Source organism: Sus scrofa, chromosome 1 (assembly GCF_054392235.1).
Source record: "Sus scrofa isolate SSC_HxYL_T2T_F1_AM1 chromosome 1, Sscrofa_HxYL_maternal_Yorkshire_Landrace_v2.0, whole genome shotgun sequence".
Taxonomy (NCBI): Eukaryota; Metazoa; Chordata; class Mammalia; order Artiodactyla; family Suidae; genus Sus; species Sus scrofa.
Window position 1 is genome coordinate 227,498,243 of NC_139383.1, and position 26,476 is coordinate 227,524,718.

General features: G+C 36.8%; 1 protein-coding gene across 15 annotated transcripts in view; it reads right to left on the bottom strand.

The window, feature by feature from the left end:
* Positions 1-2,781: 2,781 nt before the first annotated feature.
* CD274 (CD274 molecule) overlaps positions 2,782-26,476 on the bottom strand; it is a 132,637-nt gene continuing 108,942 nt past the window's right edge. For 11 of the 15 annotated variants that reach the window (XM_085011677.1, XM_085011669.1, XM_085011664.1 and 8 more), the window contains 6 exons: positions 18,940-19,005; positions 17,831-18,172; positions 10,760-11,044; positions 8,740-8,841; positions 7,201-7,260; positions 2,782-5,958 (listed from right to left, as the gene is read on the bottom strand). In XM_085011677.1, the coding sequence (XP_084867803.1) occupies positions 5,936-5,958; positions 7,201-7,260; positions 8,740-8,841; positions 10,760-11,044; positions 17,831-18,172; positions 18,940-18,991 (864 nt within the window). In that variant the 5' untranslated portion in view covers positions 18,992-19,005 and the 3' untranslated portion in view covers positions 2,782-5,935. Of the gene's footprint in view, positions 5,959-7,200; positions 7,261-8,739; positions 8,842-10,759; positions 11,045-17,830; positions 18,173-18,939; positions 19,006-25,089; positions 25,512-25,635; positions 25,710-26,476 lie in introns of those variants that run through there. The other 4 variants (XM_085011680.1, XM_005660124.4, XM_005660125.4 and 1 more) reach the window with 4 other exon arrangements.

Below are 26,476 nucleotides of genomic sequence, written 5' to 3' on the forward strand. Positions count from 1 at the left end.
TCTCCCAGCCCAACTCTCTCCCTGGTGAGACAGTATTAATTACTCATTCTCCACAGAAAGAGACTTCCTAGAGAGCACACACTGACTGAAAGGAGCTTGGGCATCTGCTTACTGATAATATTAAATTGAGTGGAAATGGATATTCTGAACTTCCTACCCATCCAATAACATTTTTCTATTATAGAACCTACAAAAGAACATAAATTGGTGGAAAACAGAGCCAAAATACAATAGCTTCACAAAATAAACTGAGAAGTGTGTATATTTCAGCCAATGTTCCATCATTTACTCTCCCTTCAAAATTAATGTTGTCTTATATACATTAAGTAGCTACATTATATTTTTCTGTTGAGGGAAAATATTTAAGTAAATAATCAGGAGTTCCTGTTGTGCCTTGGTGGGTTGAAAACCTGACATAGTGCCTGTGAGGATGTAGGTCCAATCCCTGGCCTTGCTCAGTGGGTTAAGGATCCAGTGTTGCCACAAGCTGTGGCATAGGTTGTAGAAGTGGCTTGGATCTGGTATTGCTGTGGCTGAGGCATAGGCCTGCAGCTATAGCTCCAGTTTGACCCCTAGCCTGGGTGTGGCCATAAAAAAGAAAGAAAAAATAATCAACAAGAATTATAATAAGTCCTTGTCTAAAAAAAGCTTACCATATTATCACTGTGATTATGCAGGTATTTTTGCCTTTCTAATGCTCCAGTTTCCCTAACTTTTCTGATTTGGTAGCTCTCCAGGTAAATGTAGTGTCCTTTTTTGGTACTCTTCATCACCAGCCCATGGCATTAAATGAGATAATATGTATAATTCCAGTGCCTGGCATAGAGTACATGCTCTATAAATGGTAATTATCATAATTATTAATGATAAAAACCCACCACTAGCAACTGCTTCAGTTTGGTCAAACTTTAACCTCTTTTAAAATATAAATAATTCTGGAAACATTTAAGTTATAATAGGGGTCATTTGGTTTGTAATATTAATTTCATTGAAACTTTGCAGGCATGTAGTGTGGAAAAATTATAAAATGGAATGTATCTGTTTTTAAAATTTTGGTTAGGGATATCTATAGTGAGAAAGCAAATTTTGAATTCTAAGTTTTACAATAGTAATGATCTATATATTTTCTAAAATAATTAGATAAAAATATATTTGACTCACTTGTGGAAAACAGTCACATGCTTGTAAAACAAATTGGAGTAAAAGCTTAATGAAAGCTCATGGTTCATTTTCAGGCTAAATTTCCTATAATACTGACCCCTCCAATGTCACAAAATTCAATTCAGGACCATGACCTCCAATGTGAGCCAGGAAGATTAGTCAGAAAAGTGAGATATCTCGATACCCACCACCCATTTTTATTGCTTTGACTGCCCAGCAGTGTCATGAATATTATGTCATTACCATTTCTACAAAGATATTGATACTCTTTCTTTAAAACCATCTAGAATATGACATACATTCTTAGAAATAGTCATCATCTTTTAGTGTTGTGTTTGGATTGCTTTTTCTTTTGTGTGTGTATATCTCTTGTAGTTTTTGGTTTGCAGTTATCACAAGTTTTTGATATAGCAGTCTGTACACACACACACACACACACACACATATTTACACGAGATTATTTTAAGTTGCTGGTCTCTTAATTTCAAATGCATTTCCAATATTCTGCATTTTTATTCTCTTTTCACAATTGCTGGTTTTGCTATATTTGTCTATGGATGATTTCCTGCCTTTACTGTATGTTTGCCTTTACCAGTAAGCTTTCCCATTCGTAATTTTCTTATTTCTAGATGTGGCCTTTTCTTTTCCACCTAGAGAAGTTCCTTTAGCATTTCTTGTAAAGCTGTTTTGGTGGTATTGAATTCTCTTAGCTTTTGCTGGTCTGTAGAGCTTTTGATTTCTCCATCAGATCTGAAGGAGAGACTTGCTGGGTAGATTATTCTTAGTTTAGGTTTCCCTTTCATCACTTTAAACATATTGGTCATCATTATCTTTTGAAAGTGTCTGATTTAGAGAAATGATTACAAGTCTCTTTAAAGTATATAAATTGGGTTGTGATGATCAGTGCACAACTATAAATGTGATAAAACTCATTGAGTAATTAAAAAAATAAATAAACAAGTAAAGTTGGTCACGAAAAAAGAAAAAGAAAAAAAGAAAACCTTGGCTATTCCAAGGCGGACTTAGAGAATATATATAAAAACAAAACAAATAAAAATAAAAGTCTCTTTAAAGTAAGTTTGATGAGTAAGTAATTAAGTTAGTTGATAATATTAAATCTTATGGTCCCACACTGTGCCAGGCCTTAATCCTCAACTTGACTGTGTTATAGGTTTCTCACTTCCTTTTTGGAAACTGATGACTGAAATACATCCAGCTTCATACGCATGGGCTTACATATCCATGTCTACTGATCCGAGAAGAGTACACTTGTAAAGGAAAGCCCCTTCATTTCCCTAGAGTTTTCTTGAAGACCATTTTTCTCTCATCCCTTTTCCTTCAGATCTTTAATTTGGATGATACGATATTGACTCCTTTCTTGATACTCTCCCAGAGGAAGCTATTGTGTGAGAGAGGATGAAATTTTTCAATACATTCTTTAAAAAAAATATTTTGATATTTTTCATCACACAGGATTCAAGAATATGCTGTGTAAACATAGAAGCTTTAAAAAAAAAACTAAGAAGAGGCTGAAGATATTCTGAGTAACCTCTCCACTGTGATATGAAACTGGGAATGGTTTTATAAAACATGTAGAAAACAATAACATGGACATGTGGGTGAACTGAGGAACAAAATAAATAAGAATATTTTATTAAATTAATGTAGGCATAAACAGTGATGATCAAACACAGAATTAGACACCATCTCTGCTCATATCATTTACAATGAAACACAAGACAAAGGGATAAAGTGCCTTACAAATCCAACACCACAAGAAGGCATTAAGATTTAGGAGTGGAGTAATGGACTTTATATCTTGCTGAACTAGACTTCACACAAACAAAGGATATTGCCAACCAAACAAGGGATATTGTGCAAATGAACATGTGCCAAAAGTTATCCGGAGGAGTTTTGTTGGAGATTCTGTTTCCTCAGTCATGATGTGAAAAGGTTTTTCTTGTCATCCGTCCAGGTAAATGGCCAAGATGGAAGAAATACCCTGAGACCCCATGAGAGGTCATCTGAACATTTGTAAAGCAATGTCTTTGGAGGTCTGTATAAGGGTGATAACTGGTGGGATTCAAAGGTTCAGGGACTCACAGGCCCTTTTTGGCTCAGATGAGAGTCTAGTGTCAAGGTACTCTACTCGAATTTCCAAGCATAACATGTAATTTTGCAAGTGCAGCATCAAAGTGAAGTTTATACTCAAGAGAAAACAGAAAAAAAGAAGTTCCAGACATTCTGTCATACAGACTTAGACTTGGGCTAGGCTGATGCAGTGCACCCTGGAAAACCCATTTTGAGAAATACACCTTTCTCTTTGAGAAACACAAAATAAACTAAATCCAAATTCAGTCACAGAGAAAGTACTCAACCAATGTTGGTTGTCTAAATATAGATGTAGTAACTGGTTAGCACATAATAAGTCTTATTAAAGATACCAAGAAGCTACAGAAAAGATGACCTAGAAACAAACAAGACAAAGTACCCAGACTCTTCAAATTTGTTTTGTCTGCTACATAAGAAATAGCATATTAAATAAAAATAGCAAAGTGCACAGCAGATACATATTATGTTACCACTTATGTAAAAAAAGCAAAAAACTAAAAACATATACACATTTTACAAATATTTCCATATATATTATAGAATACTTCAGAAGACAAGTGAAAGACAAGAGTGGCTGCTTCTATAAAGAGGAGCTAGATGAGTAAGAGCATGGAATAGAATCATTTTATTATTTTTTTTAATTTTATTTTATTTTTTGTCTTTTTGCTATTTCTTTGGGCCGCTCCCGCGGCATATGGAGGTTCCCAGGCTAGGGGTCCAATCGGAGCTGTAGCCACTGGCCTATGCCAGAGCCACAGCAACGCGGGATCCGAGCTGCATCTGCAACCTACACCACAGCTCACGGCAACACTGGATCGTTAACCCACTGAGCAGGGGCAGGGACCGAACCCGCAACCTCATGGTTCCTAGTCGGATTCATTAACCACTGCGCCACGACGGGAACTCCCTAGAATCATTTTAATGTCTCCTTTTGGATTTTCTTGAATTTTGAATCATGAAAAAATACGAATTCAAAATTCAATTGCATTTTTTCTTTTGCTTTTTTTCTTAGGGCCACACCCATGGCATATGGAAGTTCCCAGGCTAGAGGTCAAACTGGAGCTGCAGCTAGCAGCTTACACCACAGCCACAGCAATGTGGGATCCAAACTGCATCTGCGACCTGTATGACAGCTCATGGCAGCACCGGATCCTTAATCTGCTGAGCAAGGCCAGGGATGGAACCCATATCCTCATGGGTACTAGTTGGGTTCTTAACCTTCTGAGCCAAAATAGGAACTCCAAAATTCAAATGCATTTAAATAAAAAAGAAAACTGCTAAACCATAGCAGACACTATGTAAACAAGCATCAAATTACATGGCAAATGCAAACAAATCAGGGGAAAATATAATGATAGAAAAGGAATTCAAGAGCCACTTTCCAAGTTTTTAAAAATACTGACTTCTCATAAACTAAAATTGCTTTGATTATTAAAATGTCTAAGTATTTTCAACTATCCAAGAATACACTGGCTGGCCACCCAGAGTATCCCCCTTTGGCAGCATTGCTAGACTTTCCTCCTCACACCATTACTTTCCTCCAACGCCTTATGCTGTGATATTGCACTAAATTATAAATGCAGTAATACATTTTCTTACTGATGTCCCCATTATAGTATGAGCTCCTTGAGGGGAGGTGCTTTTTCTTGCTCAAATCGGTAGACTTTCAGTCTGGCACAGTGATTGCTAGGGTTCTTCCTAAATGTTAGCTGAATGAATGCAAAACACAGCTATAAATTATATCCGAAAAGGATAGTGGGTAAAATATGAGGTAATATGAAGTCTGCTAAGTATTGTCTTTAGCAAATTATTTTATCTCTCTGCTCCCCTAGTTGTGAAATGGGGATTAACAGTGCTTATCACAACACAGTTGTTATAGGGATGAAATGAGGTTATGTGTACACATAGTTGCAAAGCTAATATTTAAAATATAACTGATATTTTTATAATGTATAAGATTATTCAAGTCAATAAAGATATTAATGGGTTAAATAACGTTATATCCTATACAAACCAATGGTTTGTTCTCTATGCTTCCTATGTACTGATAGCTACAGAGGATACCAAGTACCTTACACATGTATTTTAATGGACATACACAAGTCTTTAAGCAATAAGTTTGGGCTGGTGACAAAATTTTAACTTCTACTTAACAGTACATGTTCAAAAAAAACATTTACAACCACAATCACAAGATAAGACTCCACAACTCAAATAAATAAAAATAACTCATACTTAAATACTGTTGTAACATTGGGACTCTCAATCACACAGAAGACAAATCAAGACACTGAGTGAAGGCAAAGGGCACTTCTGTAAGAACTGACCATTAAATCAGGGAATCTCAACTTGTTTTCCAAGGATGAGTGATGGACAATTTGAATGAAGGCTCATCATTCAGAAGTGTCTTCTCCTTTTTGTATGTATTGATGAATGTCCCAGTCATTTTGAAGTACCAAGGTTTCCTTTCAGGCTACCCTTTTTACTCCTTCCTTTGTTCTTCTTTCTTTTCCAACTTCCATTTTCAGAGCTTTGGCCTTTTAAGTCCTACACCATCTGCAGCCCACTGGCCCTTTGCATGCCTCTGATCATGCTTAGCCCTGACGAACTCAAACCAAAGGCTGAGAATCCCTGCTTTAAGATCAGAAGTTTCAATGCTGGGTTACGTCTCCTCAAATTGTGTATCTGGAGAGTGATATTGAGAAACATAAGTTTTATTTGCTAGATGATATAATAAACTTGTAATAAGAGAAGGAAGATTATATTTATGCCATTTCCTTTACATAAAATATAAACAACCATCCTGGTTTGCCAGGAATTGTCCTGGGTGTAAAAGTGAAGTGAGAAAAACCCTTAGTCCTGGGCAAACTGGAGTGGTTGGTCACCTTAGAACTTCAACCAACATTCACTAATTACCTTTAGAACACAAATTAGTGCTACGGACAATGTAATGAAACATGCCTGAGCTTGTCCAAGCTAATTAGGCTACTTTATACTCGGGCCCAGGGCCTGAGAACTTCCATATGCTACAGGTGAGGCCATGAAAGAAAGAAGGAAGGAAGGAAGGAATAAGTGAGGGGGGAGGGAGGGAAGGAAGAGGAAAGAACGAAAGAGTGAGAAAGAAAGAGAGAAGGAAAGGAAGGAAGAAAGAAAAAAGAATAAGGTTCTACAGTCAAGTTAGTGGGCTCCCGAACCTGATTTTTGTCAGATTTGTGTTCTTGAGCACTTTATATTATCTTCCTGACCCTCTGTTTTTTTTTTTTTTTTTTTTTTCCTGTAGGGATAATTCTAGTATTTCTCTCTGTTTTTGTTTTTGTTTTTGTCTTTTCTAAGGCTTCACCTGTGGCATATGGAGGTTCCCAGGCTAGGGGTCCAATTGGATCTGTAGCCGCCGGCCTACACCAGAGCCAGAGCAACGTGGGATCTGAGCCTCGTCTGCAACCTACACCACAGCTCAGAGCAACACCAGATCCTTAACTTACTGAGCAAGGCCAGGGACTGAACCTGCAACCTCATGGTTCCTAGTCGGATTCGTTAACCTCTGAGCCATGACAGGAACTCCACCATTTTTTAAAAAAATCTGTCTGTCTGTCTGTCTGTCTGTCTGTCTATCTATCTATCTATCTATCTGTCTATCATCCATCCACATAAATCAACTTGGACCCCACTGCAGGAAGATGCTAGAACACAGAACAACAGAAACCTAGTGGCAAGAAGCTGCTCCCCTCTCCTATCTCCCCAAAGGACCATCCTTAAATCTCTGACTGTGGGAATTGTTTATCAGAGTTGTGAGGCAAAGAGAAATTAGCAGTTCCAGCAGTCATCATTCTATACAATAAAGGGAGAATATGGCTGATAGCTTTCTCCCTGTTATTACTTTAACTTTTTGTTTACTTTTCAATTTCCAATTCCTGCTAATATTCTTACCGTTTTGTTTCTCTGACTTCATATCTCGGCTGCCACATTTTTCCACATCCATCATTCTCACTTGAAAAAAAAAAAAAAAAGCTATTTTTATTTCCAAACAACGCAATTCTACATCCCACACAGTGACTCCTGGGTTGCCATGAAATATTTTTAATCCCTCAGGAAATCTGGTAGACTTCCTTATTTCAAGGTTCCCAACCGCTAAGGTTAATTCAACAGTTTAGAGCACATGTTTTGTTCCTAGATTTTCTTCAGGAGTATATATATTTACTTTCCATCCTTATCCCAGAGATGTACCATATTCTAAGGCACTTTATTATACATTTGTTTTCTAGCCCTTCCTATTGCCAGCATGGAAATGCCAACATTTTCACATGGAAATGCAAGTCGGCAATATCCACTTTCTTGGACAAATCAGCACCATCTCAGGCTCTTACTATCACTGAAACTCAAGCATTATTTTCCAGCTAACTGTTTCAGTTCTGTTAAGTACTCATTCTTCAGAAGAATCTGACCTCCACTCCCTCAATTATACCACTTTTCCAGATCCACCCATCTCTGAAGGGGCTGTAGGGAATTTCTTAATGACTATCGGAATTCCCTTCGTTTTCCACTTCCCTATTTGACATGAGATAACGCTATACACAGATCATCATTGGATCAATGTACTTCTCAAAGTATTGGGGAAATGTTTACACTGAATCGTCTTAAAGTGAAAGGAAATTATTTGAATAGGCATGTTTTCCTGAATTTTAATTGTTCCCTTGGGTAAACAGAGAAAAACACACATGAAAATTGTTTTGAAAACTATATACCTGAAGCCAGTAATCTTGGAAAATACTCTATGGTGAAAGTATCACTGTTGTACATAAGGAACTATTATGATTACTTAAAGCTCTCAGAAACCAGTTAAATATACAGTGTGACTAATGCGAGTCAAATTCAACTGAAACCAACAGGTATATTAGCTTTTCCTCTCCTCCAAGTCTGTGATTATTTGCATGATGGAAAGAAACTGTAGGATACTTGGTCTTTTTCAACCTCCATACATACTCTTTCTCTTACTTCTCACTCATGTAACTCACAACCTTCACCCAGCAATCCTTCACAGCTTCACTATAATTTCTACGAAACAGTAGAATGACTTTGTGCCACCTTGCAGAAGCAAGTCAGATTTGCCTGCAGCCATGATCCAACTCTCATCCCTTTGGGAATGTTACTACTACTACTACAAGTGTTCCCTGCCATCCTTTATTGTGAGTGATGCTTCAGAACAGTAGCTTAAAACCTACTTTGCATAATTGAAAGTTTTCCCTGGAAAGGAAGGCTAATAGGAAGGCATTTTCTAAATTACTGTTTCCTGCTGGGGGCACCCCTAGCTTTTTGGGTAGGATAGTTCCCTGGTACATGGAACTGTCTTACACATTACAAGAGATTTAGCATCCCTGGCTCTGCCTGCTAAGTGCCATTGTGACAACAGTGGTACCCTCATACATTTGTCTACAACCCCAGTGGAGACTGCTGAAATAAAGGAAGTACCATTTCTTTTTAGACAGAAGATGGCTGTCACAGCAATGAGTAATAGAAGAGCTCCCAGAATCACCCAGTGAGTCCTCTTTCTTGCTGGATCCACATATGGTTCTGAAAAAACAAAACAAAAAGAAACTGACTAAAGATAAAATTTTCTTTGGAAGGGGCCAAGAGAGTAATTTGCAGTTTAATTTAGGTTAGCATTAGGTTAATTTTCTTAAATACCATAAGCTCATGGCCAGTGGGTGGCTGGAATGGTAAGATACCTCAGATATGAAAATAGAAGCAGCGTGGAAAAGTGGAAGTAGCCTAGGCTTTGGACAGATAGACTTGGGGCTAAGTTCTGGGGCCACTCACTAGCTCTGAGATATCTAGAAAGACCTTTAACAAGCCTACAAATTGGAAATGATAATGAAATTTTTGTGAGGCTGAATTTATAAAGTGCTCTTCACAGGGACTGGCAACTCAATACTATACAGTAGCCTTGACGAGTTCACTTCTTACATTCTTTAACGTAAAAGCTAGCAGCCTACTGTACATAGCAACAATGGAACATGAAGGCCAATTACCACTGCTAAAGAGCTTCTATTTCCCCATATCTGTGGCCGTGATTGGGTACCATTGTTTGCTATCTTTTGTCTCTCCACAGTTTGCTATCTTTTATTTCTTCACAGTTTAAACATCTTGGCACCTCTCACCAATCTCTCTGTCTCCAGTCCCACACAGAAAGAAGAGGGGTATTATGGCACATGATGTCCAGAGACTGTTAACTCCCACCTCCCACCATTAGCCATGATCCCCCACCATCTAGTTCAAGCTTCAAAGCCATGACAGCAGTCAGCCTTTCTCTGGTAGCTTGCGATTTACAAAGCCTGTTAATATCTATTTTATTTGAGTCTCAAAACAACTCTATGAGTTAGGTGTGCCAGATATTACAAAAAAAAAAAAATCCCCACATTACAGATGAGGAAACAGACTCTGAGCAGTTAGGTGAGTTAACCCTATGTCTTCTAACAAATAAGCCATCATAAAACAGTTTTAAATGGCAGGAACCTACTAATGTAGCTCATACCAAAGTGACTCATTTCTCAGTAAGAACATCTCTTTAATTTTCTAAATTTTTTTTTTTGCTCTTTTTGCTCATAGGACCACTCTGGACTGTCCTTTCCTTTTGTTTGGTTTGTCTACCCAGTTTAGTTATTTTCTCTGAAGCACCTAAGCTTCACTGTCAGCATCTAGCGGGGGAGAGAGTGGTGAGAAGCACTTCTCAGAAGACCTCTGGGTTTACGTTAAACATCATGCTCACAAGGCTGACTTTCTCTAAAGGTCTGAGCATTTCACCAGACTGTAACTGCTTCATCCACTTTCATAGAAGAGTGAGATTAAAAAAAAAAAAAAAATTGAATCTGTGCAAACAAGAATCTTAAGTCATTTTCATAACATCTTAGCTCTCACCAATAGATGATAATTTTGCCCAATAGATTATAACTTTGTAAGAAAAGTGAAGCACACAGAAGTGGACTTGCTTGTCTAGGAACACACAGCTTTCCATCTTATGCACTAAGCAGACTGCCTTAAGTTGAAATGTCACAGACTACCTTGGGGTGGGGGGCAGACGAGGAAAAAGGCTCTCTCTTGTTTGGAATAAGATAGAAAAGTACATTCCACTTGCTTCCTGCCATAGAAACCCCAATACCTGGCATGTAGACAATATTCAATAAATATTGGCTGAAATGTTTATTAAGTAGCACTACAATTTGGGTAAACAGAGGTGAGAAAGCAGGATTAATTTTGTAATTACAGTGGTATTAATTCAATAAACAATGAATACCTAAGGTGAACAGGCATCTGTCTATGTACCATGGGACAGCACTAGGCTCTTTTTTTTTGGCTGCACCCGTAGCATACGGAAGTTCCTAGGCCAGGAATCAAACCCATGCCACAGTGTGTGACCTGTACCTTAACCCATTGAGCTACAAGGGAACTTCCAGAGCTAGGTGCATTTTAATTGAGACATTCAGAATATTACCTGGGATGACCAACACAGCTGTACTGTTTTCCTCAGGACCTAATCTCCGAAAAGTGCAGTAGAAAATCTCATTAGTTGTTGCATTGACTCTCAGCGTGCTGGTCACATTGAAAAGCTTCTCCTCTCTCTGGGAACTGGTGATGGTGGTTTTGCCACTTAGGATTTGGTAGTCACTGCTTGTCCAGATGACTTCGGCCTCTGGGTAACCCTCAGCCTGACATGTAAGTTCATGTTCAGAGGTGACCGGATCCAGAGACATTCTTTGGTTGATTTTGCGATATGGAGCTAGGTCATGAACAAAAAGAAGTCATGGCTTTCACTTAGCACAGAACTAGACATTTGGCTTGGTCTTGTCTACCTTAGAAAAAGTAACAATCTAGACTGTTCGCAGAGAAATAAGATTATTGGTTAGAGGTCTCTGAATGTTCCGGCATGGAGAATGCCTGGCAGTTTTGCTTCAACTCTTTCACTCATACTTTGGTCAAGTTTGGGCTTAAAGGAACAACTATCTTGCTATAAAAAAAACATACTGATATTTTTATTGGGCTCAAAGTTAATGTATAGATTACTTAAAGGAGAATTAGCATCTTCAAACCTTTCTATCCAAATATAAAATATGTTTGTCCATTTACTTAAGTCTTTGTATGTTTCTCAGTAAAGCTTTATAGTTTTTAGAAAGGGCCAAACCATTTCTTCTTAAATTTATTCCTGGTTACTTCCTTTTTGTTGTTGTAAATTTATCTTCATAAATATGAACGTCTCCAGCTATCCAGAACTATTTTATTGGACTTATTTAATAGACAGAAAATTTCATGTTGATGTGCCATTCATTCGCTTTTTCAGCTTTGGGTCAGTGATCAGAATTAGGTATAAAAATAGTATTATGCCATTGTAAAAATTGATACGTGTTTCTGGATGATACTTTTTAAAGTTTAAATCTACTTTTTATTTTAGAACAGTTTTAGAGTTACAGAAAAGGTGCAAAGATAGTACAGAGTGCTCACATACCTCTCTCCCAGTTTCCCTATTGTCAACACTTTACATTACCACGGGACATTTGTCCTGACTAAGGAACCAACCCTAGTACATTACTATCAACTAAACTTTACACTTTGTTCCATTTCACTAGCTTTTCCCTCATGTCCATTTTTTTCGTTCTAGGACCTCATCTAGAATATTCACATTATGATTCTTATTTTTTTAACTTTTCCTGCTTCTTATTTTAGTAAGTCATTTAATTATACTCAAGGAAGAAACTTTGATTAAATTTTAGATCATTAGTTTGGGACCCTTAAAGGATTAAAATACCCCAAATACTGAATATTTTAGCACAATATTTAATACACTTACATTGCCTAAGATCTTTATTCATGTTTCTTTGTTACAAGTATGTTATTATGTTATTATTCTGTTGGTATAATTTTTATTTTACTATTAATATTTTACCGTAACTAGTGGTCCACCTAGAGCCTTAACTCTCCATTCTTTTACCAAAGACACAACAATGGCTTTGTTGTTGATACAGTCACAGAAATTTAATACAAAACAGCCAGGGTCAAAAAATTGAAATAATTATGTGATTTTTGTGCTTTTAAATCAATGAAGCCATCAATGGAAACACTGGAAATCAACATAATTACAACTGCAAAACACATAAATAATAGTTCTCATGAGTCCTTGAGTCCTCAATCTTGTATCTGTTATATTTAAGAATTATTTAAAAAATAAATCTACTGATTATACCTCATTAAATAATATTACTGTAACAGATTCTAATTCATTTAGCACATAGCTTGATTTTTGAATAATTAGAATTCCAAGCCTAAAATCATAGTTAATGGTAAACTTTAAGGGTAAAAATGTTAGTTTTTTTTTATTTTTTTTAAGGCCACACCAATGGTATATGGAAATCCCTAGGTCAGAGATTGAATCTGTGCCACAGCTGTGACTGACACTGTAGCTGCAGCAATGCCAAAACCTTTAATCCACTGCACCAGGCCAGGGATGGAACCTGTGTGCCTGCACAGTGACCCAAGCCCCTGCAGTCAGATTCTTAACCCACTGGGCCACAGTGGGAACTCCCTTCTATTATCAATGATAAGAATAAAAGAGAGTATTGTTTGAGTTCCCACTGTGGCCCAGTGGGTTAAGGATCTAGCACTGCCACAGCTGTGGCTCAGATTCAATCCCTTGCCCGGGAACTTCCAAAATGAGTTCCTTTTTTGTCAGTGCAGTCAAAAAAAAAAAGAGAGAGAGAATGTTGTTTCATGCCTGGGCATATATATAAACCTCTAAAGGCCCAATAAATTAGTAGATTCATTCTACTCACTGATTAAATATCTATTTTACTTATCTCTCAAGAGGGGCACATGTATTGGGGTCTAAGAAGAAAATATTAGAACTTCTACTTAATTTCCACAAAGAAAGGTTTTCCACAAAGAAACTAAGGATTGAAGATATTACCAATAATTCAAGCATAAGCCAAAAGGAAATGGCAGGAGTGACACTCCTTACCACAACTTTATGAAGTAAAAAATCAGTACCTAATTGGACCTGACAAGGTACTGGTCAAAAACCTTCAAGATTTTCAAGACCATCCACCTTTATTAATAATAATAAAAATACATATAAGAAATATTCTAAGCCTACTAATCTTTACTAATTGACATTGGGTCTCACTTTGTGTGCCACAGGAGGGCCTTAAAGGAACTGGGGAGTTTTATAACACCAAAGGTAAGACAGTGACTTGTCTGGAATTATCACAGATTTTGAGGTTCTATTATCTGACTTTAACTAAACTAAACTGGTTACAAAATGAACAACTAATTAAAAGGTTTTCCACAAAGAAACTAAGGATTGAAGATATTACCAATAATTCAAGCATAAGCCAAAAGGAAATGGCAGGAGTGACACTCCTTACCACAACTTTATGAAGTAAAAAATCAGTACCTAATTGGACCTGACAAGGTACTGGTCAAAAACCTTCAAGATTTTCAAGACCATCCACCTTTATTAATGATGAATTTTACCTAAGGTGTATTATGCCATGAAATATTAGTTAACAATAGTGAAGCATAATAATTAAGACACGGAAAATACTGCTTATTAAATTTTCATTTTATCTTTTTAAAATTTCTATTTCTGTACATGTGTAGAATGTACAAAGTAGTATGTTGAACCATATGAAATTGGTGATGTTCAATTTCTTTTGCCTTTTAAAAATGTCATTTTCTTATGATATAACCTATATATTAGCACAGGTATATTCTTTATAAACACACACTACACATACATGTATTAGTCTAACATGCTTTACTTCTGGGGTAGGTAATCAAAAACATTTGCAGACTCCTGGTTTATGATCTAGAGTACACACGTACTAATGCAACTGCTAACATCTAGACCATGGAAAGCCAACTTTGAAGTCAATATACATCCTGATATACATTCTGGAGGTCAAATACCAGAAATAAATTTGGTTGTTAAGGGCACAGACTTCAGAGCCAGACTACTTGAGTTTAGAGCCTGGCTTTATCACTTAACGGTTTAATGAACTTGGCAAACTACTTATTTTTTTTGGATTTCAGTTTCCTCATGCATAAAATGAGAAGAATAATACCACATATCATTTACTCTCAGATTTCACCTACTGAAAGACACACTCAGATTTCAGAGGTAATAAAACCTGAAAAACATGTATCTTGGACATAATCATTCTCCTACGCCGCAGGGTGACTTCAGAATTAAATGAGATGATCTAGGCAAAGTGCTTGGGATAGGGCCTGGAACCCAACACTACCTAAATGTTAATGACTATTGCCATTACTGCTAGTGCTGCTTTTCCTCTTCTTACTACTACCAGTTAAATGCACTTACGTGGCATTCTTTAGGGTACTGACAGTCAGAAGGTACTGATGCACAGTTTTGGAAATATATTTTCACATATCCAAAAATGTTCATGTTTCAAATTTTTTAGGTTTAATCCTATTTTGAGGAGTATGTCATTCATTCATTTATTCAACAAAGATTTTTAATGTATGTGTTCTTGTCACACTACCGTTCTTATATGCCAAGTCCTAGGGATACAGACTAAAATGAATAAGACAGACCAAGATCTCTGCTTTTGTGGACTATATATTCTAGAATATGGAGAGAGATAATAAGGAAAAGATACAGGTACATTTATATATGTTACATAACATATTAGATGGGGACAAATGCTACAGGGAAAATTTAAACGATGCTGGTTGGTAAATTTGTGGGAGAGATGGGGTAGGTGAAGAATAATAGCAGTTAATCCTTAATCTATATGAACAAATTAGCTTTATCAGGATAACTACACACTTCTTGTTCTTTCAGTTGCTGAATCTCACTTAAGTTCTTTTTTTAAAATTTGTCACTTTATTGTTGCCTTAATAGATTTTTTTAAAGTTTTATTGAAGTACAGTTGATTTATAATTTTGTGATTAAGTTCTTTAAAGTATAAATGGGAGCTTCATTTTCCCTGAAAATGAGGTTCAAATGTTTATGGAAAAATAACATTTTCAACCGAAAGCCAGATGCCTGAGAATCTGGTATTTAAACAAACACAAAAGGTGCAAAAACATCAAAGTGATAATAATAACTGAGTTAATCTAAAACCAGCTCTTTCAAATTTCAGTTTTGAAATTCTTCACCTTTAAAATCCCATGGTGAGTAAACTCCCTGTGGGGAACCTCTGTTACCACATGTCTGCTGTGATGGGAAGAGAAGCTTGACAGTGAAATCGTTACTGTGAAATCGTTTGCATATGGAGGTGACTCAGGAGTTCTACTTCCTTGAGTTGTTAAGCTCATGCAAACTGGCACAAAAACTCTTTGGAGACTCTGCCTCAGCACAACTGCAGCAAGTTATGGCTAACTTGCTCTCAGTGCAGCTCAACTTGACCTCCAAAACCACTGTGTGCAAATGACAGCTAGATCAACGGGACTAGGGTGTCAATTTAGCAATTCGTAATACAAAATGGAATGGTCAAACAAATCACATCCTCAAATCTGGTTGGTCATCTGCTTTGCTCCACCAAGGACCACTCCTTGAAAAAAAACCATCAGTGCCAAAGATTTCTTATTGTGTCAAACCATAGCAAATCACAAATCCAGAAGGGACATTATAGAGCCCCAGATAACCTGGAAGAATACCCTTCTTTACTACAGGGACAACTGTCCCACCCTCTGCACACTCCCTATAGGCTGATGAAAGACTCTTCTGCTGGAAGCAGAAACTTATACTCTATTCTTCCTTCAACCTGACTGCCAGGCTTATGCTCTTCCTCTTTATCTGAGATCCAACAATGCTGACTGTTCATAGAGCTAAGTCTTAATAATTTATTTAAAGCTTTGAAACACAGTATGCTTGATATTTGCTGATGGACTGAAGAAAAGCTGAAAATTCCAACTTGGAATCCCACCAGTTTGCTTTTATGAATATCTGTTCTGGAGAAGCATATGGTAAAATACAATTAAATTAAATCTAATTCACAAGGCAAGTGACATTTTCTTGACACAGGTAGCATTAATTGAGCCAGAATCAGAGACCCAGAAATATACCCTAAAATAGATGCATTTCTCCTAATTCCTAAATAATTTTGATTTTGAGCTTATAATGATTAGTTACCCTTTTGTGACAAATGTAAGCTTTTTCTACTTCAGATTGAAGTACTTAGGCTAAGAATAGAAACACCAAGGACGATGATTTAATTCTAGTCACATATTTTTTTTTGTTTTGTTTTTATAGCCACACCTGTGGCATATGGAAGTTCCTGGGCTAGGGGTCCAGCTGCTAGACCTACACTGCGGCCTGCAGATGCTGGCCTACACCACAGCCACAGCCATGCCAGATCTGAGCTGCATCTTGCAGCTTGCAGCAATGCCAGATCCTTAACCCAATGAGGGAGGCCAGGGATTGAATCCGCACCCTCTCAGACACTACGTCAGGTTCTTAACCAACGAGCCACAATGGGAACTCCATAGTCACATATTAAAAGGTCACCATATAAACAAAAGAAGCAGTAAGAAAATCTCAACACTATGATTAGATAGGGCAGATTTCAGCTCAATATCAGAAAGTAATTTCAATAGGCTATGGGAGGGAGGTCCAAATGACAAGGTTATCATTATAGGAAGTAAGTGAGCAGATGACCCTTTTGGGGGATTTCTGTTCTTTGGGCATTGGGATTAGGTGCTCTTGCCTGGGATCCTTTCAGCTCTCAGCTTTATGAATCTTAACAGTGAAAGTAGAGCAGTTCAGCTAAAGTGTTTTCCTTTACTTAGCTGGAGGCAACCCAAAACTTTGAACCCAGGTGAGCTCATGTCATTATAGGTCAGTACCCATAGTTTTGACACTCACAGTTCCTCTTCAACACTCCCAAGATAACACTGGTATAGATTTTTAAGATGAATGTATGTCCAGTAAGCATAATTATACAGAATTCAAGGAAGAATAGTTTATTCAATACTAGATATGGTTATTATTTTTTTCTATAAATTGACTTCAAGTCTTTTTGAATGTGAACCTTACAATGGGGTTTGTTTTTAATATATATATTTGGGTTTGACATAGAGAGGTTTAAAGGAAGGAAAATTCTGGAGACATCATAAAATTAAAAAAAAAAAACAGGTACTGAATTAAAAAAATCCTGGAGGGACACACAGATAGTGATTATTATCTTTGCATTCCATGAAGGATAGTGGTGAAGGGAGGAGAGATACTTTTGTGGTTCATTTGATTCCTTCCATAGTACCTGAATTATGTGCAAGTATATATATTACTTTTATAATAAAAAAGTGAAGATTAGGAATTTATTTTTATGAAAAATGAACATACTGTGAAACATGGCTATCATGTTTGGCTCTGGATCTCCAGTGGCTGTCAAATAGGAGGTGCTCAGGCAATGCTCATTGGATGAGTGTGTGAATGAATGAATGAACAGACTGCTGCTATGGAAAGAGAGGGTAGACTTCCAAGAATGAAAAGTTCTCAACAATGGGATATAGTTTTAATAAAGATTGTATCTCTTTATCTATAATGTCTTACCATTGACTTTCAAAGTAATCCGCTTGTAGTCGGCACCACCATAGCTGATCAAGCAGCAGTAAACCCCTGCATCTTGCAATTTCACATCTGTGATCTGAAGTGAGGCCTTTCCCAAGAAGAGCTGGTCCTTCAACAGCTGGGCCCTCTGGCTGTAGCTACTGTGCTGAACATTCAGGTCTTCCTCGCCATTCACAAATTGAATAATTTTCTTATCCTTCATTTCCCAGTAAACAACTAATGCAAGCAAGTTTAATTGTTTGTCGACTGGAAATCTGCATTCCAATGTTACATTGCTGCCATACTCTACCTCATACATGTCCTTGGGAACTGTGATAGTAAATGCTGAAAAGAAAGATGACCAAACTTCAGAGGATGGACAATTCTTAAAAAAAATTTATAGAATGACTGTAGGGTTTATAAATGCTTTCTCTGGTCACTTACATGGTTATTACATTTAAGAACTTATTTCCCTGAAATACATATTTTATCCAGTGGGCTTGAGACATGTCTCATCCCTGAGTTAGAATAATAAAATTAGCTGAACAATTTGTTGTCCCCAAATTCATAACCTTCTGCTATTATAGAAATGTTATTTGATAATGGAGTACCTATAACCAGAAGGAATTTGTTTAATGTGGACATCCACAGAATATCCTTTGGCTAGACAGTTACTTGCCTTTTACATTACCTAAATCATATTTTCCCATAGTCCTCTCTACTTAAACTCTTAAGCAGTTGTTTGTGTATATATTCATTGGGAAAAACAAGCTACAGAGCAAGGTGGGTACAATGATCCTGTCTTTGTTTAAAACAAACATTAAAGTATACTCATAGGACATTTCCACATGTATTTCAATAATTATCCTTGGGAAATGGATAAGGATAATGAGCAGTGGATAAATGGATATAGATTAATTTTGTTTCTTTCAATATGTCCATATCCCTATATTTTTGTCCAGTGAAATGGATTTATGAAACAGTCTTATGAATTATAATTTAGGAAAATAGAATATCCTTTCTATAAGAATTATATCCATTTTTATTATTTTTTTATCTTGTAGTTAAAATATATAAAATATAGAACCTAATGAAAGGATTTGGTGTCTTACCTTCCAGCAAACAACAGTAAGCCATGAATGTAAAGATACTACATATCCTCATCTTTCTGGAATGACCTAATCATGGAAAACACAAAGAGAAAACTGCTTTACTCAATAATTGAATACTCATACACTATGAGACTTGGCGGTTCTAATTGAAATAGTCTTCTGATAACCAGACAATGACAAATTTGTAAGTCCTGAAATGCAGCAGGGAATTTAGAATGTCAGTGCTTTCACTTAATATATATATAGCCATATAAAGCCAGAAGGAAAAAAAAAAAAAAGGTACTAGGATGAGGCTTTTTAAATTTAATTACAAGTCCTAGAAAAACCCTGTACACTCAAAAGAAGCCAGGAAGAAAATATTGCACCCAAACCTCTCAATTATTTTATGTTTATTCTGCAGTGTAACATATCTAGAAATAACAACCTGCTCAATACTACATTTCACAGCAAGGAGATGGTGACTTCCATATCCCCCACCTTCTATCCCCCCCCCACCCCCGCCAACCAGTAGCTGAATACTTTCATCCTACCCTTTAACTATGCAAACCTACATCATTATTCCAACCATGACAGTTCTCCCTCAGGAACCATCCTTCTAAAATCTCTTCTTTTGCCCTTTGTTTACTCCAAATTATAAATTCTATTTCCTCAATAAACTGATTTCACTAGCAGCAGGGGGAGTGAGAAAGAGAAACAGTTGGATTCGGACACTTCAAATTAAGATGTGACTCACTCACAGCCACTCTTTCAGGGGTATCTGCCTAGATTCTACTCTTCATTTTGTCATTCTGCTTGAAATTCTACCAATTCTTTAATTCAGCAAACGTAACTGAGCAGTTCTTCTGTGCCATATACAATTTTAGGCATTAGGGACACAGCAGTGAACATGAAAGAAAAATCGCTCTCTCCTCTAGGAGCGTAAATTCCAATAAAGAAATAAATAAAGAAGATTTGCACTATAGTTCAGCAGGTTTATTTATTTATTAACATATTTTCTATCTTGTGTTATACATATATTTACACACTTGAAAAGAAAGTCAGTTGTCCTTCTTAGGATCTCTTTGACATCTATACATACAAAAATTCACAACTGATCAATTAACTAGTGCTATATATCTGTAAGGCAGAAGATTTATGCTATGCTTATATAAAGAGTTCCTAAAAACAATAAGAAACCTACATACAATCCTATAGGAAAATGAGCCAAAAGTTCCAATACACAGTTCAGAGAATAAGAAATACAAAGACATCTAATAAACAAGAAGGTATTGCTGTATATCACAGGGAACTATATTCAATACTCTGTGGTAAACCATGGTGGAAAACAATGTAACTCAATCACTGGGCTATACAGCAGAAATTAACATTGTAAATCAATTATATATATATATATTCCCTTTCTAGGGCCGCACTGGCCGCATATGGAGGTTCTCAGGCTAGGGGTCCAATTGGTGCTCTAGCTGCTGACCTACACCACAGCCACAGCAATGCCAGATCCAAGCTGCGTCTGTGACCTACACCACAGCTCATGGCAATGCTGGACCCTTAACCCACTGAGCAAGGCCAGGGATGGAACCCAAAACCTCATGGTTCCTAGTCAGATTCATTTCCTCTGTGCCACGATGGGAACTCCTAAATCAACTATATTTCAATAAAGATAAAGAATAAAGGTAATATTAAAAAAAACCCTCTAAACATAGGAAAGAATGCTCAATCTTACCAATAAAGACAAAGTGAAAGTTTAAGACATGAGATATCATTTTTCACTTATTACCTTGATGAAAATTATAAAGACTCTTAATACTCAGCATTTGTGAGGATATGAACAAATGGGCTTTCTTACCAACCAGTGGTAGGAATGTTAGATTGTATAACTTTTTTGGAGGGTAATTTGGTAACCTCCACTAAAATTTTAAATGTATATATATTAGCTTTCACTTCCTCTGCTAACACTAGCCCCAAACTGGGAATACCGTAGATAGTTTAAATGGTTAAATAAATTTTGGTTATGTCTATACAATGTAAATCATTAAAGACAGAATTCATGTAGATATTTGTGAAGATGTAGAAAGTAAGTTTCAGAAGAGTATATGTAGCAGAAATCCACTTTTGTTTAAAAAAAAAAATCTGTGTGTGTGTGTTTAGACACAGGAAATGTACAGAACAATCCATACCAAGATGCTGACAGTGATTATCTCTAGGCGTGAAATTAGAGAAAGAATAGTCAGGTTTTCACCTAAACAGTTTTCAAAAGAAAGAAAGGATAGGAGAAAAGAAAGGAAAAAAAAGGGAGATGAGATTGTGAATAACTTCTTTGGTGTTTTTCTGTGTACAAACTTTCAAACAAATGGATATGCTTTACTTTTATTAGAAGAAAAATTTAATGATCCATTTCACCTTGCAAAGATGCAAAGGATTTGGCAGACAGAGCAGTATAACAGAAAGAACCCCCAAACTCCAAACCTCAGAGTTTAGATTAATGACATTTGTTTATTTTTCTGTTTTTCTTCATTATAAAGAGATATAACCATGTTACAGAAAATGAGAAAATAAGGGGAAAATCATTCACTATTCCATCACTTTAACCTAGAGAACATTTAGTAATGCCTGGAAACATTTTGGTTGTCAAAACGGGGTGGAGAGAAAAGGTTTCTGTTATCTAATAGTAAAAGACAAGGATGTCGCAAAACATCCTATAATGCACAGGAAAACCCCCACAGCAAGGATATAGCTGATCAAAATGTCAACAGTGCCAAGGTTGAGATACTTTTCGATTACTCTGAACATTTCAGTATATATTTTTCTTCATCTTTTCCACTATGAATTTTTTAAAAAATAATTATAACCTTATTATACACTTCACACCCATTTTTATTTAATAATTATGACATAAATATCTTCTACTTTATAGTATGATATTCATAAGTATCTTTTTAGTGGTCTCATAATGTTTAGTTTCCCTGTTGTTAGCTATAGGATCATTTCCAATTTAAAAAAATATATATCTTGGGAGTTCTCTTCATGGCTCAGTGGAAACAAATCTGACTACTATCCATGAGGACTCAAGTTCAATCCCTGGCCTCGCTCAGTGGATTAGGATCTGGTGTTGCTGTGAGCTGTGGTTTAGGTTGCAGATGCAGCTCAGATCTGGCATTGCTGTGGCTGTGGTGTAGGCCAGCAGCTAGAGCTCCAATTCGACCCCTAGCCTGGGAACCTCCACAGCCTCGAGTGTGGCCCTAAAAAAAAACACAAAAAAATTAATAATAATCTTAAGTATTGTGTATTCAGAAAATATTTGTTAAGTACCTTCTGTGCACTAGGTCCCAGGCTAGGCCCCGAGGGTAGATTTCCCCAAGTGGAACTGCTGATCAAGAATAAAGAATTTTTCTGGTTCTTGATACATAAGGATAATTGGTACCAGTTACAGTGTGTCTTCACTTAGCACTTGGTATGGTTTTAAAATATTTTTTTCTAATTTAATTATAAAATACATCTTGGATTTTTCATGGGTTTGTTGATTATTTTAGTTCTTTTGTGAATTATCTGATCAATTGTGGGGGCCTGTTTATCTTACTGGTTTCTTACCAACCTGAATGAATCTTTCATAGTCATATAGAGACACACATACTAAAAGGATAAAATAATACAAGTCATCATCAACCTCCTGCTAGTGTTAGGTGCATAATTCTTATTTCTTTTCTTTCTGTCTTCCCTGCACATGGGGAATAGGGATGGCAGATAGACCTGTGAGAACACAAAGGTTGCTGAAATAAAGCTGCAGCAGCTATATGGCATCACTTCCTTGGGCCAGAGTTGATTATGCCATAATTATTAAATACTAATATGATATTACAGAAACAAATACATTTATCAAGCAAAAGAAAAATTTATATCTCTAACTCCAAGCAAAGAACAATTAAAAAAACAGAGGGACACTAAATCCACTAATGGACTACAACTGATTTTTCCATTTTTTACGGTAAAGCCTGGCGGAGTTCCTATCTTTTAATGAATTTGCTTGAAAATTTTATAGGTAATTAAGAGTTACTGAAAGGTGATGAAGCTGATGGATTGGATATGATATTTACCTAATTCCTCACAATACCTCTTCTTCCAAGGCTCCATTCCCTTGGAGTACAGCTATAATTAGTGGGGGAACAGCAGAGGGAAAATAAAGACTATTTAAATAGGTCTGACCTCTAAGTCCCACATCAGGGCAGTTGGTCTAAGAGAACACTGATATCTTCTTCAGGTAAGAAACTCTGACAGTGTATCTGAATTCCCAGATAAGAACTGAGACATTCAAAGAGCAAGGAAATGCGAACTAGGGAAGAAGTGATGGTTCATTCAGGAAGGGGAAGCAGGTTTGTCCCTGGGGGAACCCAGTCTAACACTATGGAACTGATACCACTTCTCCATCTCCCTAAGGTAGGATGGGTAGAAAGAAAAAGAGAAATAACTCAAGCTTTCTTCCTCAAAAGTAGAAGCAAGGAGAGTCTTGATATCTATTAGTTCAGGGTTTCCTTTTATATTTACCTAATGTTTATGAACTATGATTTGACTAAAGAAATTCCTAGAGTTTGAAAACCTAGTGAGCTGAAAACCTACCTTATTAACAGATAAAGAGAGCTGATTTATTAAACCTCTGCTAAAATATCAAATTCTATGAAACAAACTAAACCCTGTGCCCAGACTCCATCCCTCAGTCCTGTACCTTTCCTATGTGTGGCTTTAATTCCTGATAGTATTTCTGAAGCTTCCTTTAAGACTTCACTCTAAGTGTTGCCTACTTTTCTCCACTGAAAAAAAGGCTAATTTTTGGTGCAGCCACTATGGAAAACAGTATGGAGGTTTCTCAAAACCTAAAAATAGAGTTGTCACATGATCCAGCAATCCCACTCCTGGGCATATATCCTGATAAAATTATAATTTAAAAAGATACACACACCCCTGTATTCACAGCAACACTATTCACAATAGCCAAGACATGGAAACAAACTAAATGTCCATCAACAGAGGACTGGATAAAAAAGATGCAGTACATATATACAATGGAATATTACTTATCCATAAAAAAGAATGAAATAATGCCATTTAGAACAACATGGATGGACATAGAGATTATCATACTAAGTAAATCAGGAGAAAGATAAATACCATATGTTGTCACTCTGTGGAATCTAAAATATCACACAAATGAACTTATTTATGAAACAGAAACAGACTCACATAGAAAACAGACCTGTGGTTGCCAAGGCAGGGGTGGGGGGGTGGGGGTGGGTGAAGGATGGATTGGGATTTTGGGGTTATCAGATGGAAATTATTACATATAGAATAGATAACAAAGTCCCACAGTATAGCACAGTATTCACATTTTTATAGCATGGTTATATTTAATATCCTGTGATAAACCATAATGAAAAAGAATATGAAAAAGAATGTATGTATAAGTGAATCATTTTGCTGTAAGCAGAAATTAACACACTGTAAACCAACTATACTTCAGTAAAATAAAAATTTTTAAGGCTAATTTTTTCCTTCTTCAGAGTATCACAGTACTTAAAAACTGCTGATCATCTGTCAATGTAAACATAACCTTTCTGGGAGGCAATTTTCAAAATGGCATCAAAAACATTTAAAATATTTCAGACTCTTTGACTATGTAGTTACCCTTGTTAAGAGTTACTCTGAAGGAAATAATCAGCAATGTCCCAAAGATTTATATACAATGATGTTCAGTGAATGGCTAAGTCTGTGAACCACTGTAAATAACCTTTATGTCCAGCATGAGGAGATTAATTTTGTTTGGTTATCTAGCACCACGTAATGTAGCCATTAAAAAAAAAAATCACATTTTTAGAAAGAGATTTAATCCATTGAAAATTATCCACATTAGGTGTAAAAACAAGTTTTAACAATGATACATGAAGTACTCCTTATAAAAAAAAATCCAAACTGAATTTGGCTAAACTCAATGTGTCTAAAAAAGGTTTTAACATTTTTCCCTTAGCCTCCTCTTCTTCCTCCTTCAGCACTCCTTGAGGTTCTCAGAGAGGACAGAGCAAAGAACTCAGGTTTGGGTATCCTGACTCTCACAGCAAGGAGGGGTGGGGGAAGGGTTTTACAGACGCTGCAGGTGTTATGACTTACCCTGAACAGATCGCTGGTGAGCGCTGCTGTGAGTGGTCTGGGACCCAGGTGTCACGACCTCCAGTCTAAAAATTTCCCTCTAGACCCGGCAACCCACCTCAGTACCACATTCGTGAACACTCAGAAACATATATGTACTTACAAGATTGACATTAAGCAAAATTGAATCCCGTCTAGCGAAAAGCTAAAATTGCTACTTATTCTTATTAAACCTAATCGACTCTATTTCACCCAAACAAACCATCATGTTTCCCCCTCCCTTTCTCCTCTCTCCATTCCAAAGAAAGGGTCTATAGATTGCAGGTTTTAAAGTGCCCTATTGATGGGCAAAGACGCTGGCCAGTGAGCGAGAACGCTCCCTACCTGCGAGCGGGAGACTCGCTGCTGACGCGGAGAGCGAGGCGCTGAGCCGGAAGGCTGCTAGGACCACCTGCCGCGGCCAGACGCTAATGAGCGAGTGTGGTTGACTTTCCCCTCCCACCCCGCTGGACAGACCCGCCCCTGGACCAGCCCTCCTACTGCCTCCTACTGAGAACCCAGACTCACCCTGTGGTAAACCTTGTAATTTGGGAAAGAAGAGGATTTTTCATTCTGGAATGAAAAGATAGATAAATGAAACCAAAAGTGAAAGTCTGGCTTCTCTTCTCGTAAATCAGCTTTTTAAAAGAAAAGTTTCAAGGAAAGGATTAGAACAAATCAGTTTATCTGATGTTTCAAAAGATTAAAAACAAACCAAAGCCCGAAATCATCACAAAGATTTCAGACATTGGTTTTACCTCGAAAATCCCTACTCTAAATTCCTCCCTTTCTGATAAAAGCTTTTTTTTTTTTTAAACCAAATGATGGATCATCTTGACAAACCTTGATTATAAATCTTCAACATGTAAAAAGTAAAAGTACAGACCCATATATATGGCTTAGATTTTTATTCTAGAAAGTAGGTGTGTACATGATAGGAAATATATTTTTACAACGTGGACTTTCTCAAGGTTCCTCGACGTAGTGAAACTATAATTGTTTTGTCATTAAAATAACTTCCCATGATGACTTAACACTTTTTAAGAATGCTCTGAATCCCTACAGTCATGCCAAGCTAGAGACCCAAGTTGGGGTAGCACATTCTAGGTGAGGCTTAAGAAAATTGTATCGTAACTCTGGATCAAAAAAGTGAGCTGAAACCAGGTGATTCACCCAGGGGTGTGGGGGCTGGGGGCAGGATTTGCTTAAGTCCTCCCCACCACTGAATTTCTAGGTGCTTCTCTCTCACTCTTTTGCTCTCTGGCTGTCTCACTCTCGCTGTCTCCCTTCTTCCCTCCCTCTTTCGTTTTTAATTTTAAATTGATAAATTGGACTCTTCATTGTTTGCCTTTCCTATTTATTCAACTGC